General features: G+C 39.5%; 2 protein-coding genes across 2 annotated transcripts; both read left to right on the forward strand.

The window, feature by feature from the left end:
* Positions 1-200: 200 nt before the first annotated feature.
* LOC138625845 (G-protein coupled receptor 183) lies at positions 201-1,711 on the forward strand. Its single transcript, XM_069707070.1, has 3 exons — positions 201-549; positions 947-1,461; positions 1,547-1,711. The coding sequence occupies exons 1-3, from the start codon at positions 201-203 to the stop codon at positions 1,709-1,711; spliced, it is 1,029 nt and encodes a 342-aa protein (XP_069563171.1).
* Positions 1,712-8,930: 7,219 nt separating this feature from the next.
* On the forward strand, positions 8,931-13,423 carry gpr183a (G protein-coupled receptor 183a). The gene is made up of 2 exons (XM_069706933.1): positions 8,931-9,082; positions 10,779-13,423. The coding sequence occupies exon 2, from the start codon at positions 10,802-10,804 to the stop codon at positions 11,936-11,938; it is 1,137 nt and encodes a 378-aa protein (XP_069563034.1). The 5' UTR covers positions 8,931-9,082; positions 10,779-10,801; the 3' UTR covers positions 11,939-13,423.
* Positions 13,424-13,947: the final 524 nt, after the last annotated feature.

Consider the following 13,947-nt stretch of genomic DNA (forward strand, 5'->3'; position numbering starts at 1 on the left):
CAACCTTATCAAAGTCTTAATGAGCATCGCAGCTCAATTCTCCTCCACATCCAGCAGACTCAGACGCATAGCAGTAAATTCACTTGGCTACTTGATCTCCTATTGTAAGTACTCACTAGCTCTTTTACTTTTGCACACTTTCCTGACTGTAAGGATACATTATTAACAGTGTGATGCTTTTCATTAAAATAACAGGTGGGATGGCTGTTGAAAATATCACCCTGCACTCAGCAGAAGACTCTCCAAACCAGAGCAGCTGTGATGTGTTTGTCTACCAGGGAGCCGCCGTGGTCCTCTTCCCTATTTTCTACTCTGTGGTTTTCATTATCAGTGTGTGCGGCAACAGCTTGGTTCTCTATGTCATCTGCCAGAGGAAGCAGAAGCTCAACTCTACCTCCATGTATTTGGTCAACCTTGCGCTATCAGATGCCCTGTTCACATTGGCGCTGCCAGGGAGAATTACTTACTACATCCGTCACTTTGACTGGCCATTTGGTGACCTTCTCTGCAGACTGACCACGCTTCTCTTCTTTGCAAACACCTATGCAGGTAATTATGAGCACTCTTGTGATCAGTTTGATACATTTTGGAGAGTATGTTTACATGTGTCTACACATGTGCAGCCACATCTTTACATCAGGCGGAGACACTTTAGTTTTACATTCAGAGCTTTTTACGTGTGAACGATGTCAGTATAAAAACACAGTAAAAGCTAAAGAGTCTATTTTCAATTGCATAAAAACAATGAGAAAATAAAATTCTCTATGAGTACAACTACAATACATGAAGTATTCAAATGTAATCGACACAAATTTTTCTAAATGTGGCTGGGATGGTGAAAACACCCTCTACAAAGTCGGGAACTTTGAAATGATTGATTAGTCCTACCATTCTTTTCTTTATATGTTAACTATAAGCTGAGTTGCATCCATTTTATTTCCACCAGGCATTGGCTTCATGACCTGCATCAGCCTCGACAGATACCTGGTCATGGTGCATCCACACCGGCTGCAGTGTTTGCGGAGCGTAAAGGTTGTGCGCAGGGTCTGCTGCCTGGTCTGGGCTCTGGTATGTCTGCAGATAGCTCCTCTGTTGTCCCGCAGCATGCTGCACGTGCACCAGCAGAAACGCACCTGCATGGAGTACTTCAACTTTGAGGGCTCTCGCGCTACCCCTTACCTCCTGCTCCTGGCCTGTGCCATCTCCTTCTGCTGTCCGCTAACAATCATCATGGGTTGCTACGCCAAGATCAACCTGAAACTACGAGCAGCAGCCAAGCAGAACTCTGTAACTGGACGATCGAGGAGAAATCACAGGGCCAACACTATTATTCTCCTCATCCTCCTCACCTTTCTCATATGCTTCAGCCCTTACCACCTCAATGTTATGCAGTTTATGTCCAGAAAAATACACCACCAGCCAACCTGTGAAGAACTGCGGGTTTTTAAGGTGTCCTTACAGGTAAAGTAGTGTAGTTTTTTTTTTTATATTGATTTTATACATTCCCCATCAGTTATCCTCTTCATAACCCATCCTCGCCCTGCAGGTTACAGTTTCATTAATGAACTTCAACTGCTGCTTGGATCCAGTCATCTACTTCTTTGCCATTAAGACCTACAAGAAGCGGGTGATGAGCCTGTTTAAGGACTACCTCTATACTTCCGGTGCCTCCTCCAAAATGACAGCTGAGAACAGCAGCAGCAACACCTGAGAAACCACAGCTAAGTTTACACGAAATGCATTTACGAGTGCCACAGAGAAGACCTAGTTTGCCATGTTAAACTCAAACAGGCCTATTTTAGTCTCTTGTGTTGATGCTTTCAATGGGAATGACTAATGAATCTTTCACTTCAGGCATTGTGTATTTTGCATTGACATATGCAGCTTATGTCCATTAAGTGTCGTATTTCTTGTAGGGAAGATTAAATTTACTAATCACCAGCCAACAAAAAAAAAAAACATCTTTGCATTGTTATAGTGTGAGTATAATGTGTGTTTGTGATGTATGGGACTTATTGTCTATTGTGTTTTTCTTTCTATATGACTGTTTATATAATTGCATTTCTTATTATTATTACTTTCTTCTGTTAAAAAGTCAAAAAGGTACGTACTATGCAGTGACAACATTGTCATACTGTAGTGTCAAAATTAATTTGGTTAATCAATTTTTGTGTAATAAAGAGTCCTTGTGCAGATGTTTGTGTCAGGGGAAGGAAATGTCATAACCCATATAAACAAGCTAAGTGTTATTTCCACTTATTGTAATATATTTTGGTCATTAATGTAGTAAAACCGACTTTCACTTCCATTTTGTAGGGAAAACACGAATACGGTTTAGTCCAAATGCAAAACTGTGTGTAAGCGGAAGTAGTTAGTTATAAGACATTTGAACTATGATACAAATATTATGTGTGCTCTTCCACTATCAAAAACATTACTCATAAGGTCCTTATCTTTCATAGTATGCGTGAATTTTGCCAAAATGAGAACATGGCACTGTTCTCACTTACATACCCACATCTGACTTCTGTGTGGGAGTGCGTAGATAAAATTTTACCACTTCCTCACCCACTTTTGCTGCTCCCCCTCACAGGCCTCATTCCATTCCTGCTGGCTTCAACATCTTGAGATGGGGCAGCTTGTGTGTGTGTGTGTGTGTGTGTGTGTGTGTGTGTGTGTGTGTGTGTGTGTGTGTGTGTGTGTGTGTGTGTGTGTGTGTGTGTGTGTGTGTGTGTGTGTGTGTGTGTGTGTGTGTGTGTGTGTGTGTGTGTGCATCTTGCGGGTTTGAGCAGGTGCACAGTGTCTGTTTATAGTGCAGAGTCCCATATTTAAATTTAACCCTTAACATTTCCTGAGTTTTTGGAAAAGCTATGCAATGATTTTAGCACAGAAAAAAATAGATTATCAATATAGGGTTGTTTGAGCACTAGTTCCTGAAAGACACTCAATGAAAATAACATCATTTTGTGTGAATGCTCTGATCAAATGCATGAGTGCTAATGAGATCTGGTAGGTAAACTAAAACGGACTCTTTAATGAATCCAGTGCCATTAAAAAATGATTTATTCTATGTGTTCAGTTGCAAGACCCAGCAATTGAACACATAACATTGAATCTATATGATAAAAGTGCGTGAATATAGGATGTACCATCTGGCTGTGTTACAAATGGGAGTTCAAGCTTATAAAAGGAAGCAAGCTCATCTCGGGAAACAGAGCTGTATATCTGGGTATCATCTGCATTAAGATGTAAGCTTGACTGATTAAAAGTGAATATTACCAAGAGTTAAAACATATAAAGGGAGAAAAACAATGGATCTAAGACAGAGCTTTGAGGAAACCCAGTCCCAGATGAGAAGCTGCGATAGTTTGAAATGATATTGTTGTAAAATGGTGTTCTTCTTCTCCTCTTGAAGCGTGTCTTTCACCACCTTCAGGAATTAAATTGAATTGAATTGAATTGAATTGAATTGAATTGAATTGAATTGAATTGAATTGAATTGAATTGAATTGAATTGAATTGAATTGAATTGAATTGAATTATTATTGGGTTGGACTGTGCAGTTTTTTCAATAAGATACAAGAAAAGTAGTCAATAGTTGAAAGGTCAGATATTGATGTCTTTGAAACCAAAAGGCATGTAGACAGTAGTGCGAGTTGTTCTGTGATGTAGCAATATAATAATTATAACTATTTTCAGGCAAACACCCACAAACTAATTTTCTTTTCATTTCTTTTATGTCATCTTTAGTGCAAATTGTCTCAAATACCCACCAGAAACACTCTTTTGAATGACAAAACCTGGATTGCCTTTATGTCAGACTATAGAGGATGTGGTTATCATCACACAACTGCCCCAAATATATGGACGAGTATGATTCTACGAAACCGACGTATAACTCCTAGTTACAGTAACAATGAAAAACATTTTGGTTGTCGTAGTGACATGGTTGCTGTTTGATTTTGGCACCAAAACTATTTGGTTAGGCCTCAGAAAATGTCACGTTCTGGGTTACAATAATTAGGTTAAATATGTAAGGAACAACTTACCGTCATGTAACTTACATACATACATGCATATATACAACATATATACGTACATAACTTGAAATAAATAAAAAAAATTACATGAATGAATGAGACACAAACAGACATCTTCTGTGTTTGAGAAATCCAACTTCTAGTTATTATATCCAGCAGTATATAAACATGATTCAGAACTGATCCTTGTTTTAAAATGATATGACTGAGAATTATTATTATTTTTTTTTTTTTTCCATTTAATACATCCAGAAGTAGGATTGTTTATAATGGTGCATTTTTTTTTCTCTTGAAAAAGGGTATTTACATGAATTTAGGAAACACTTTGCATTATGAGCAAATAGTGAAAAACCACACAAATATTAATTGCTATAAGAAGCACCCATAATCAAGTGTTTTCATGGACCAAATTGTGGTGGAAATTTTCACAGGAAACATTTTAATGTCAACATCTGTTGATCACTTGAAAATGTGAGACATACTGTATTCTGTGAAGCAGGGTTTGACTAATGCAGCTGTGTGTGATACATTGGTGACATTTTCTCTGATATTTGTCACAGGAAACGGGCGTTTTGAGATTTATTGAAATTCTTGTTGCAATATTAATGAACTACTTAACAAACCCCCGACATATCATATCTAACAAATTACATCTGTCAGTATATCTTTCACATTTTTAATACATTAGACAGAAGTTTCCAAAAAGTCAAAGTTTATAAGCAGAGGGAGAAACAGCTTCATGTGTTAAAATCATTTAGATAACATCTCTCATCACTAAATCCACATGAGAAAAATCCTGTTTTTCAGTACACCCCCTTTTGTTATTTCTGTTGTCCTTTTTTATTTATTAAGACAATATTAAATGGTGGTCGTTGTGGCAGGAAACTCTGATCCATGGGGTCAAAAACAAACATGTTAGAGACTTTGCTCAGTGTCATTCTTATAACAGTCAACAAATCCTAAAGAAACTAAAACCAACATTCCAGTAGTCATTTTCTTCACCACTGCAGGGAAACAGTTATTGGAAAGAAAGCCAGTGTTGTAGTCTCTGTATATCCTCTAACATGTCAATGCAAATGGTGTTGCGCCCCATACACTTACAGACTGTGACGGGGGTGTTGCGGTGAGGCAAGGTCGCTGTTCAGAAATTTGAGAGTAGGTTCAAAGTCTCATTTGTGTGGCTTCATCTGCTTTTTTGGTGGTTTCTCAGTTGTGATTACTTAGATCCGTTACTGAGGAAGACGTATTGACACAATAAAATGCGTCACAAGACCTGAATGAATTCATAAACATTTAAAACATTTCCGTGGTTTGGTGCCATTACTTTTAGAAAGCCAAGCTAATTGATTTTGTGAGCTAAACAATATGATAAACAACATCCGTAATGATGTCTTGCTTTCAATCCTCAACATCCGGTGATAAGCACAGTCATTACTGATTTGCTCTTTTATTTTATTTTCTTATTATACTCAGCTTGATGCCAGAAGGAGCTAAATATTCAGAATAATTTCCAAATAATGTTCATTTCATTTTCAGATCTTTAACCATGAACTTGCAAACTGTATTGACATACATTATAAATGTGCAAGATAAATACTCTGCATGCACTGAGACTGACAAGCTTAGAGATTTAATGCTTGATTTCAACACTGGATCTGAATTTATTTTGGAGAAGAATGGAGCAGTAAGGACATTGCTGCCATCCTGTGACTTACGTATGTTATAGCGCATGTCTCAGAGTACTGTAGACTGTGTTAAGTGCAGGCCTTTGACCTATACTGCTCTTTTCCCCCACTGTTAAGGCTCTCAACCTGTACAGCTGCAGTACTTCTTACTTGCCAGAGGAGAGCAGTGTTCACCTGAGAAGAGGTGTCAGAGAAACAGGATATTTTTACCAGGTGGTTTTTTTGTTGTTGCATGTACTCAATATTGCACCCAAGTAATGTTCATTTTAAGAAATGAAACACAATTTGATAACCAACCAAATGCGATTTGGACAAACTGTTGTAACATTGCACAGAAGACATTAAGTGTAAGATTTGCAACAACATAATCGTTAGAACATGTTCTCCTGTGCTGAAACTGGAGCCAGTTCCTACTGATCCCCAGTGTAAGGTTGCTGCAGTCATATGAACTCTGAGACGGTGATGTTCTGCTCATTGTTTTGGAAAACACTGAACTTTCAACAGGTTTAAATGCTGACTTCAGATCGGAGATGTTTTAAGGCGCTCACACTGTTTTTGGGTGAACACATTGTTCAGTGCAGGATTCACAGCCCTTTGAATACTTGGGGGCTTTGAATGAAAAGGAGTTTCTGTCCAGCACCAAAATAAAATCATATTTGATATATATTAGATGTGCATTTATTGTAAAATAGATGTGCTGAAGTGCCGCGCATTGCAACACAAATCTATCACTGTCCTTTACTTTCTGACTGTGTAGTGTGCTGCATAAATGTTGGTCTGAACCCACTGCTGGCCACAATAAAAGTGAAAAGTGGAGTCAAATATAAACAGAAAACATATTTTAAATTCTTTTTATTACAATTTGATTATTGAAAAAAATGATAAAATACTAAAGATGTATTGATATTTTTTCTATGTGAGATATGCTTAAAATTAAGCATTGCGTTTTTAAAGCAAAAAAAACAAACCAACACAGTTATAATTCTCGATTCTACATTAAACATCTGATACATGTTACTTAATTTTAACTTCAATTATCAATAGAATTAAGCGTTGTAAGAGGCCACAAGTTAGTCTGAGTTCAGTTTTTGTTACTTAACTTTTTGTTTCAGAAGTAAGATGAACCACCACAGAAGTTTCCTGTAGTGTCGCAATCTTATCTGAACCACGTGACACTTGACATTAGACTGTTGACACATTGTGTTATCACGAATCTTGTCCCAAAACTGAGTATGCTACTCATGTAGCAGAATACTGGATCATGTCCATTTCTACACTCCAAAAGTTGTACTGTATATAACTGATATGTTTTCATTTTATGTAGAAGGAACTGCTATTTAAAATCTTACCAAATGTTAAGAACCACACATTTTCTTCTTGGCACCTCAGACTAAAACTATTTCTGACATTATTACACTCCAGTCAGCACGCATGGATCTAACTGGGAGGCGTTAGTTAGTACACTAAAAAAAACTTCACAGCACTTCTGAACTGGTCATTGACAGTCTCATCCACCTCCTGAAGGAAACTTCTGGCGAGCTACCGCTAAATTAAAGCATCAGTTAAGGGCTATGACATTCACAACGATAATCTATGGCAGATATGTTTCACCACCACATATGGCTCAAGAGGATATCCTTTGTGTGTACAGGATATGCAGAATACTGATTGGTATCAAATACTTGGAAAAAAAATCTGCCATTGTGTCACAGTCCACCCACCACCTGTCAATTTTGTTTTTAATTTTCATCGTCATAAAAAAATAGTTAAAAACTCATCTGAAAACAAAATATCCCAATATGTACAAGATCAGAGTGTAAAGACATTATAGGTGACTTTTCCTTGGTATTGAGCCCCATTGTTTTCTATGAATAGCAACGGCAAAATACCAGGCCTGTTGTCTGTCAGCGACGGGTGTGTGATCAGGTTGTCTGAAGTCCAGTGACTCAGGCACACAAGGCCGGGCCATGAGGAAGTTAAACAGCTTCCTCTGTCTCGCCACCGGACTTGTTTTGAATGAAGGAAGGTTGTAGTCAACAAGAAAAATAATTAAATATTCTTTTACACATATTGTATTTGTATTGTGCAGCATTTAACTATCTGCACAATCCTTTACGTTCCCCATGCTCAACATATTTGTCACACCACAGTTAGCTTTTTACATTGGAGCCGGAAAGAACATAAACATGTTGAGCACCAGTTTGACTGTTATTTCTGAGAAGGCTTTGATAAGAAAAATAAAAAGCGTAGGTACGTGTTAATGCATACCATTATGTGCCATGATAGTGCACATCCTGCAGCTGAAAATGCTTCAAGAAGCACCCACAAGGGCGGGAGTGATTTAAAGGTGTGAAAACTACTCTGAGTGTTGGTGCACAAAACTTAGTTGCGATCAGCAACCCTGGATTCAAATATAGTGAGTAGTACTATAATTTACATTGACATTATTCTTTTTTACTTTAACAGAGAGAAACATTTCGTAAGAATGGCGTCATTTAGACACCTGCCATCACTACTGATCAATTGATGGCGATAAAAGCGAACGCATTAAACTCTTCAAAAGAAAAAATTTAAATACGTTTTTTTCTTTTCTGAAAGTCATTGTGAGCTCAAAACATCAAGACAAAGATATCTTTGGAGAAACAAGAAGGTTCCTCATTTTGTTGTCACGAATGTCTGTAGTGTGAGGGGAAATTGAGTTTGTATTGTACAAGGGAATGTGTGATGTAATTGTGAAATTAGAAAATTTGGCATTAGTAAAACTTAAAAGTGTCTTCACATGAACCAGATCAAGCAAGGTGTAAACCCACCCCCCACACACAAATAAACCTCTGGATCTCTATAAATGAAGCTACATCCTCCCATGGGTAAACACGTGGCACACCATGCTGTCTGAAACGTTGATTTTACCCTCCTGAAATACGTTACATATGTTTCAAACTCAAACACACTAATGCCAAAAGGAAATGACTTACAACAGTCCAGTGTCACAAGATGTTGTTTTTTGGAAGCAGAAAGTAGGTGTTTCAGTAGATAGTTTACCAAAAGTGAGAGAATCTCACACACACACACACACACACGCACACGCACACACACACACACACACACACACGCACACACACACACACACACACACACAGAGAGAGAGAAAGAGAGAGAGCTACAACAGGATATTTTGTCACTATGGTTACTGTTCTTGATCTCTGTATGTCATGCTGTTTTCAACCAGGACAGTGTGACTGCAGTGCTGTCGGAGCTCTTCCACTTGTGATCAACTCTGGAAAAAAAAATACAATTTCACATCCTTTGGATCAACGTGCCTTTAGTAAATCTGAAGAGCAGCATATTTCCTCTGAGGTAAGTTTCTTTTCCAAACTGAATGTTCTTTGAGGGTAACTGTGAATCATTATATGTGGGTCCTTTGATTTGTAACAACAGGGAAAATGCTTCAGCTGACAGTGTAGTTTGTAATGGATTTATGTTGAGAAAATATGCTGTATTCCAGAGTCAGATAACTACTACATGCAATTGTTTTTAAATGATGGCTGGGCATTTTTGAGTGGCATATTATGACACCTCTAGCAATTATATCTGCTCCTGTTTACACATGATATAGGCTACAGGATTTTGAAATAACAGACGTCTTTTATGAGGGAAATTCAGTGCTAAAAATACCAGAGTGAAAGTAATCAATCTCAGTTACTCCATTGTTTGAAGCAAACCACTATAATGAATGTTTTAGTTTTCTTGAAAAAAGTACAATTTATATTCTTGTCATAAAACACAGAGCGGTTGTCAAATTTCGCAATTCTTGTATATAACAGCTTTGTGAAAGCATTTGAAAAATGTATTTGCCCCAAATACCCCCTTCACTTGTGTTAATGGGCCAGGAAACGTGTCTCTCCGCCGCACCATGTGCACGAGCAGATAGCCGTAGCCAGGGCAGCTTATAATTTTGGCTCAAACAATATGTCTTTCCAACTGCCACGCACTCGATGGCAGAGCACTCTGGGGAAGTTGACTTCCTCATATAGTGGAGCTGCATTCGGAATCAGGGTAAAGTTATTGTTCGCAGACTTCCTTCATATCACCTTTAAGGCAAACAACATAAAATCACAGCTATGTCCTCCCCCCGCCCCCGGTTGAGATTGTTCTTAAAATAAAGTTTAGTTCTTAACAACTAAACTTAAAATGGACTCAAACTCCTGATCATGACATGCTGTTTTATGTCAAACTACAGAATGAAGAGAGCTGAATAAGTGTTGCCCAGGGATAAATTAAAAAAAATATTGGTGCTTTACAGCTTCTGTCTGACACCAGTGCAGATCAAATGTGTCTTGTACCACACTTTTTTTTTTTTTTTTTTTTTTTAAAGTTTTGAACTTTACGCTTACCTTTTGTTTTGGAGATTGCAAATGCTTGATTGTGAAAACCTTGGCTGGTAAAAGTGAGGCAAAGGTGAGTGGAGAGTTTGGTCTCTGATGGGCTTTGTTCAAGAAGAACCACAAGATGGCAGCACACACCACAGAAAACCAAATCTATTTGAGTTTCAGAATTTCCCCAACTGAGTTACCATGATATGTCAGCTGGGGGTTTACCTGCTTGAAAAACACATTAGTTCATTTGTTTGGTTAACTAAGCATATAGCAAGTAAAATTATAATTAACTTTTCAAAACGGCTTACAAAATGAAAGCAATAAAACCCCTTTTTTTTTAACTTCCTTTTATATAATTTATTAAAATCTTCAACGTACAAATGGATACAGTAAAAGACGAACACTCTTTAGGAAATGTCTCAACATTACATTACAGCTGTCTGGGAAGGAGTAATGAGAAATACTGCAACTTATCTTAACTTCCTTTTTGAAAGCAAGTTCTTAAATTTGTAAACTAACAGATGTTCTTGTGCCAGGGTTGTACAAAGCAGAAGAGTTTCATTTCAACACAGATACAGGCTCCGAGTTTCAGTAAAGAAAAGGGGAAAAAAAGAAAAGAAAAGAATAGAAAAGAAAAGAAGTTCTGCTAAATTCTCATTCTAATTTTCTTTTTGCAGTTTCTGGTTCCCAAAATATCAAGATGGGTTCTACCAGTGAGCCTGTGACCTTCACCATGTCACCCGCAAACAATAATTCTAATGAGACGACCTGTGACACCCTGTACGCTCATCGGGACTATGCCAGAGTCCTCATGCCTCTTTTCTATTGCATCGTGTTCTTCGTGGGGCTGTTCGGTAACGGCCTCGCCCTGCACGTCATCCGTCCCAATCGGAAGAAGATGAACTCCACCACCCTCTACTCACTCAACCTGGTCATTTCTGACATCTTCTTCACCCTTTCTCTGCCTGCGAGGATTACCTACTACGCGCTGGGCTTCCACTGGCCTCTGGGCGAGGTGCCGTGTAAGATCTCCGGACTCATCTTCTACATCAACACGTACGCAGGGGTCAACTTCATGACCTGCCTCAGTGTGGACCGATTCATCGCCGTGGTCCTGCCTCTGCGCTTTGCCCACCTCAGGAAGGTCAGTAACGTGCGCTACATTTGTGTCGGCGTGTGGCTGCTGGTCCTGGCTCAGACGCTGCCCCTCCTCGCCATGCCTATGATCAACGCGGAGCCTGACGGCTTCATCACCTGCATGGAATACCCCAACTTCGAAAAGCTCGACCATATTGAAATCACACTGATCGGAGCTGTGTTCCTGGGTTTTGTCATCCCTGTGGTCACCATCCTGGTGTGTTATTCTGTCTTGTGCTCCAAACTCCACCTAACAGCCAAGGCCAACCATTTGACTGAGAAGTCCGGCCGGAGCCGCAAGGCCATCGGCGTGATCTGCTGCGTGTCCCTGGTCTTTGTTTTCTGTTACAGCCCCTATCACATCAACATCCTGCAGTACATGATCCACAAGCTGGTGGCGAGCCCCGACTGCACCGACCTCACAGCCTTTCAGGTGTCGTTGCACATCACCGTGTGTCTCATGAACCTCAACTGCTGCCTGGATCCGTTCATCTACTTCTTTGCCTGCAAGGGCTACAAAAGGAAACTCAAGAAGCTGCTGAAGCTGCAGGTCAGCATGTCCTTCTCCAGCGCAGTGAGGACGTCACCCGAGGGCTCCTCCAAGGACTTCATCGACGGCAACAAGATCCAGCTCACCAGTACGACTCAGGGAACAACCAATGAGAGGCACACAGAAAGGAGACCACTCCAGCATGTGTGAACGAAAGAACTGCAAACGATGGGAGTCAGGAGAGTGTCTCAAATAAACTGGTCTTAACCCTGAAAGCCACGCCATCATAGACGCCAAGCAGCTACTCACAATCTGGATCTGTTGGAGTTCAGCTGATTCTCTTCCACAAATAAAGATATTTAAAGATGAATAACAGAGGGGCAGAATTTTAACTTGGAAGAACCAGCATTTCTTGTGTTTACATATTTTCTTATTGGTTTTAGTAAATGTTTCAGGAGAGCCACAGAAAGAAAGATGAATACTTGGTTTTAAGTATGCTTGTCCCCTGACTAAGTGTTAATGAGGTAAGCACACAGCAGAGCCTGAAAGTTTTGTACATGAATTCAAATTCTTACAAGTACTCACTGACTTGAAAAAAACTGCCCAGCGACCTCTCGTGTGATCTCGCCCTCACCGTTTCAAGAACTGAAATGTTTAATCACACAAACTCAGGAAATTTCAGGAAAACTGATGAAGTGGACGACTATTATTTGATCTGTCTATCAAATGAATGAATAATTTGGTTGGAATATATTTGTCTGATTTAACATTCATTTTCTTTTGTTGGGACAGTGATGCAATTTTATTCAATGACTTGTAGATAGAGCCGTTTCAATTTAGACAGTTATAACAACAAATATCCTGAGTACAATCTTTATCACGTGAATTGGTCCAGTCTGGATGCTTTGACATGATAATGATTCTGTTTGTGAGGCAGCAAGCAACCAATTGTTTTGTATTTCGTGTGGTATTTTATTTAATTTTTTTATACTGTGCGTGATCAACATATTTTCACATACAACACATCGCTTGACCACAATTCTGAAAGTAATATTAAAGCAATAACAATAATTATGAGGTAAAAAAAAAAGCTAAAATTGTTGTTACATGCATGCCGAATGAAAACTGCAGCGGAACTGTGACCGTTTGCAGCGTTTCTGTTGGTGCGCTCTGTTTTATCTCCACACAAGAACCTCTGACAGAGATGAGATGGCGAAGGGTTGCAGAGGTGATTAGAAAAGTGGGAGTCATCAAAAACATCAAGTACATATTTTCTAAATCTCCGTGTGATTGTAGATACCTTTGAATCGATGTGCCTCTCACTCTGCTTCTCAGCACCTCTGATTATCTCGCTCAACTGCGGTCACAAAGGTTTAGTTCGAAAACTGTTCAGCTTTGACAGATAAAGAATTTCCTTCTTGCATTCCTTCTTTAGCATGAACACCACTTCGAACATACAGCCAGTGTCTTAAAGGCCGACCCTCGGTCTCAAGAAGAACAAGGAGTTCTGCAGTTGCAATGGACATTCATGAACACCATTGAGACATCAGAACTGTGTACAGCTGGTCGCACCAAATAAAGTATTTTCTGTTTATTGCCCTTTGTATGAAAAATAATTGATGAATAAAAAGGAATAATGGCATTTATAATTGAAAGCGCCCTCACTATACTTTTAGTGCTTAAAACTTTTGCTCCGTCCTGGGTCCCCTCCTCTTCTCTCTGTACACCAACTCTCTCGGCTCTGTCATTCACTCTCATGGCTTTTCCTACCACAGCTACACTGACGACACCCAACTGATCCTCTCTTTTCCCCGTTCTGAAACACAGGTAGCAGCACCAATCTCTGCCCGTCTGAGGGACATCTCTCAGTGGATGTCCTCACACCACCTGAAAATTAACCTCGACAAGACTGAACTGCTCTTCCTTCCAGCAAAAGACTCTCCCACCTGACTACTACCTTGGACAACTCTGTGTTATCCCCGACCCTGACTGTTAGGAACCTCGGCGTGACACTCGACAGTCAACTCTCTCTTACTGCCAACATCACTGCAACAACACGTTCCTGTAGATACATGCTGCACAACATCAGGAGAATACGTCCTCTTCTCACTCAGAAGGCAGCGCAGGTTCTGGTCCAGGTTCTGGTCCAGGTTCTGGTCATCTCACGTCTAGACTACTGTAACTCCCTCCTGGCAGGTCTACCTGTTAGTGCCTTCCGA

The sequence above is a fragment of the Brachyistius frenatus genome, unplaced genomic scaffold (assembly GCF_029030835.1).
Source record: "Brachyistius frenatus isolate BFR_SWC_R1_liver_20210118 unplaced genomic scaffold, ASM2903083v1 Contig_66, whole genome shotgun sequence".
Classification (NCBI taxonomy): domain Eukaryota; kingdom Metazoa; phylum Chordata; class Actinopteri; family Embiotocidae; genus Brachyistius; species Brachyistius frenatus.

Bases quoted from the DNA above. Each gene is read 5' to 3' on its own strand.
- LOC138625845 (XM_069707070.1), top strand. From the start codon at position 201: ATGGCTGTTGAAAATATCACCCTGCACTCAGCAGAAGACTCTCCAAAC. The intron at 550-946 runs GTAATTATGAGC...TATTTCCACCAG, and splicing joins CTTTGCAAACACCTATGCAG to GCATTGGCTTCATGACCTGC. The intron at 1,462-1,546 runs GTAAAGTAGTGT...CTCGCCCTGCAG, and splicing joins TTTTTAAGGTGTCCTTACAG to GTTACAGTTTCATTAATGAA.
- gpr183a (XM_069706933.1), top strand. From the start codon at position 10,802: ATGGGTTCTACCAGTGAGCCTGTGACCTTCACCATGTCACCCGCAAAC.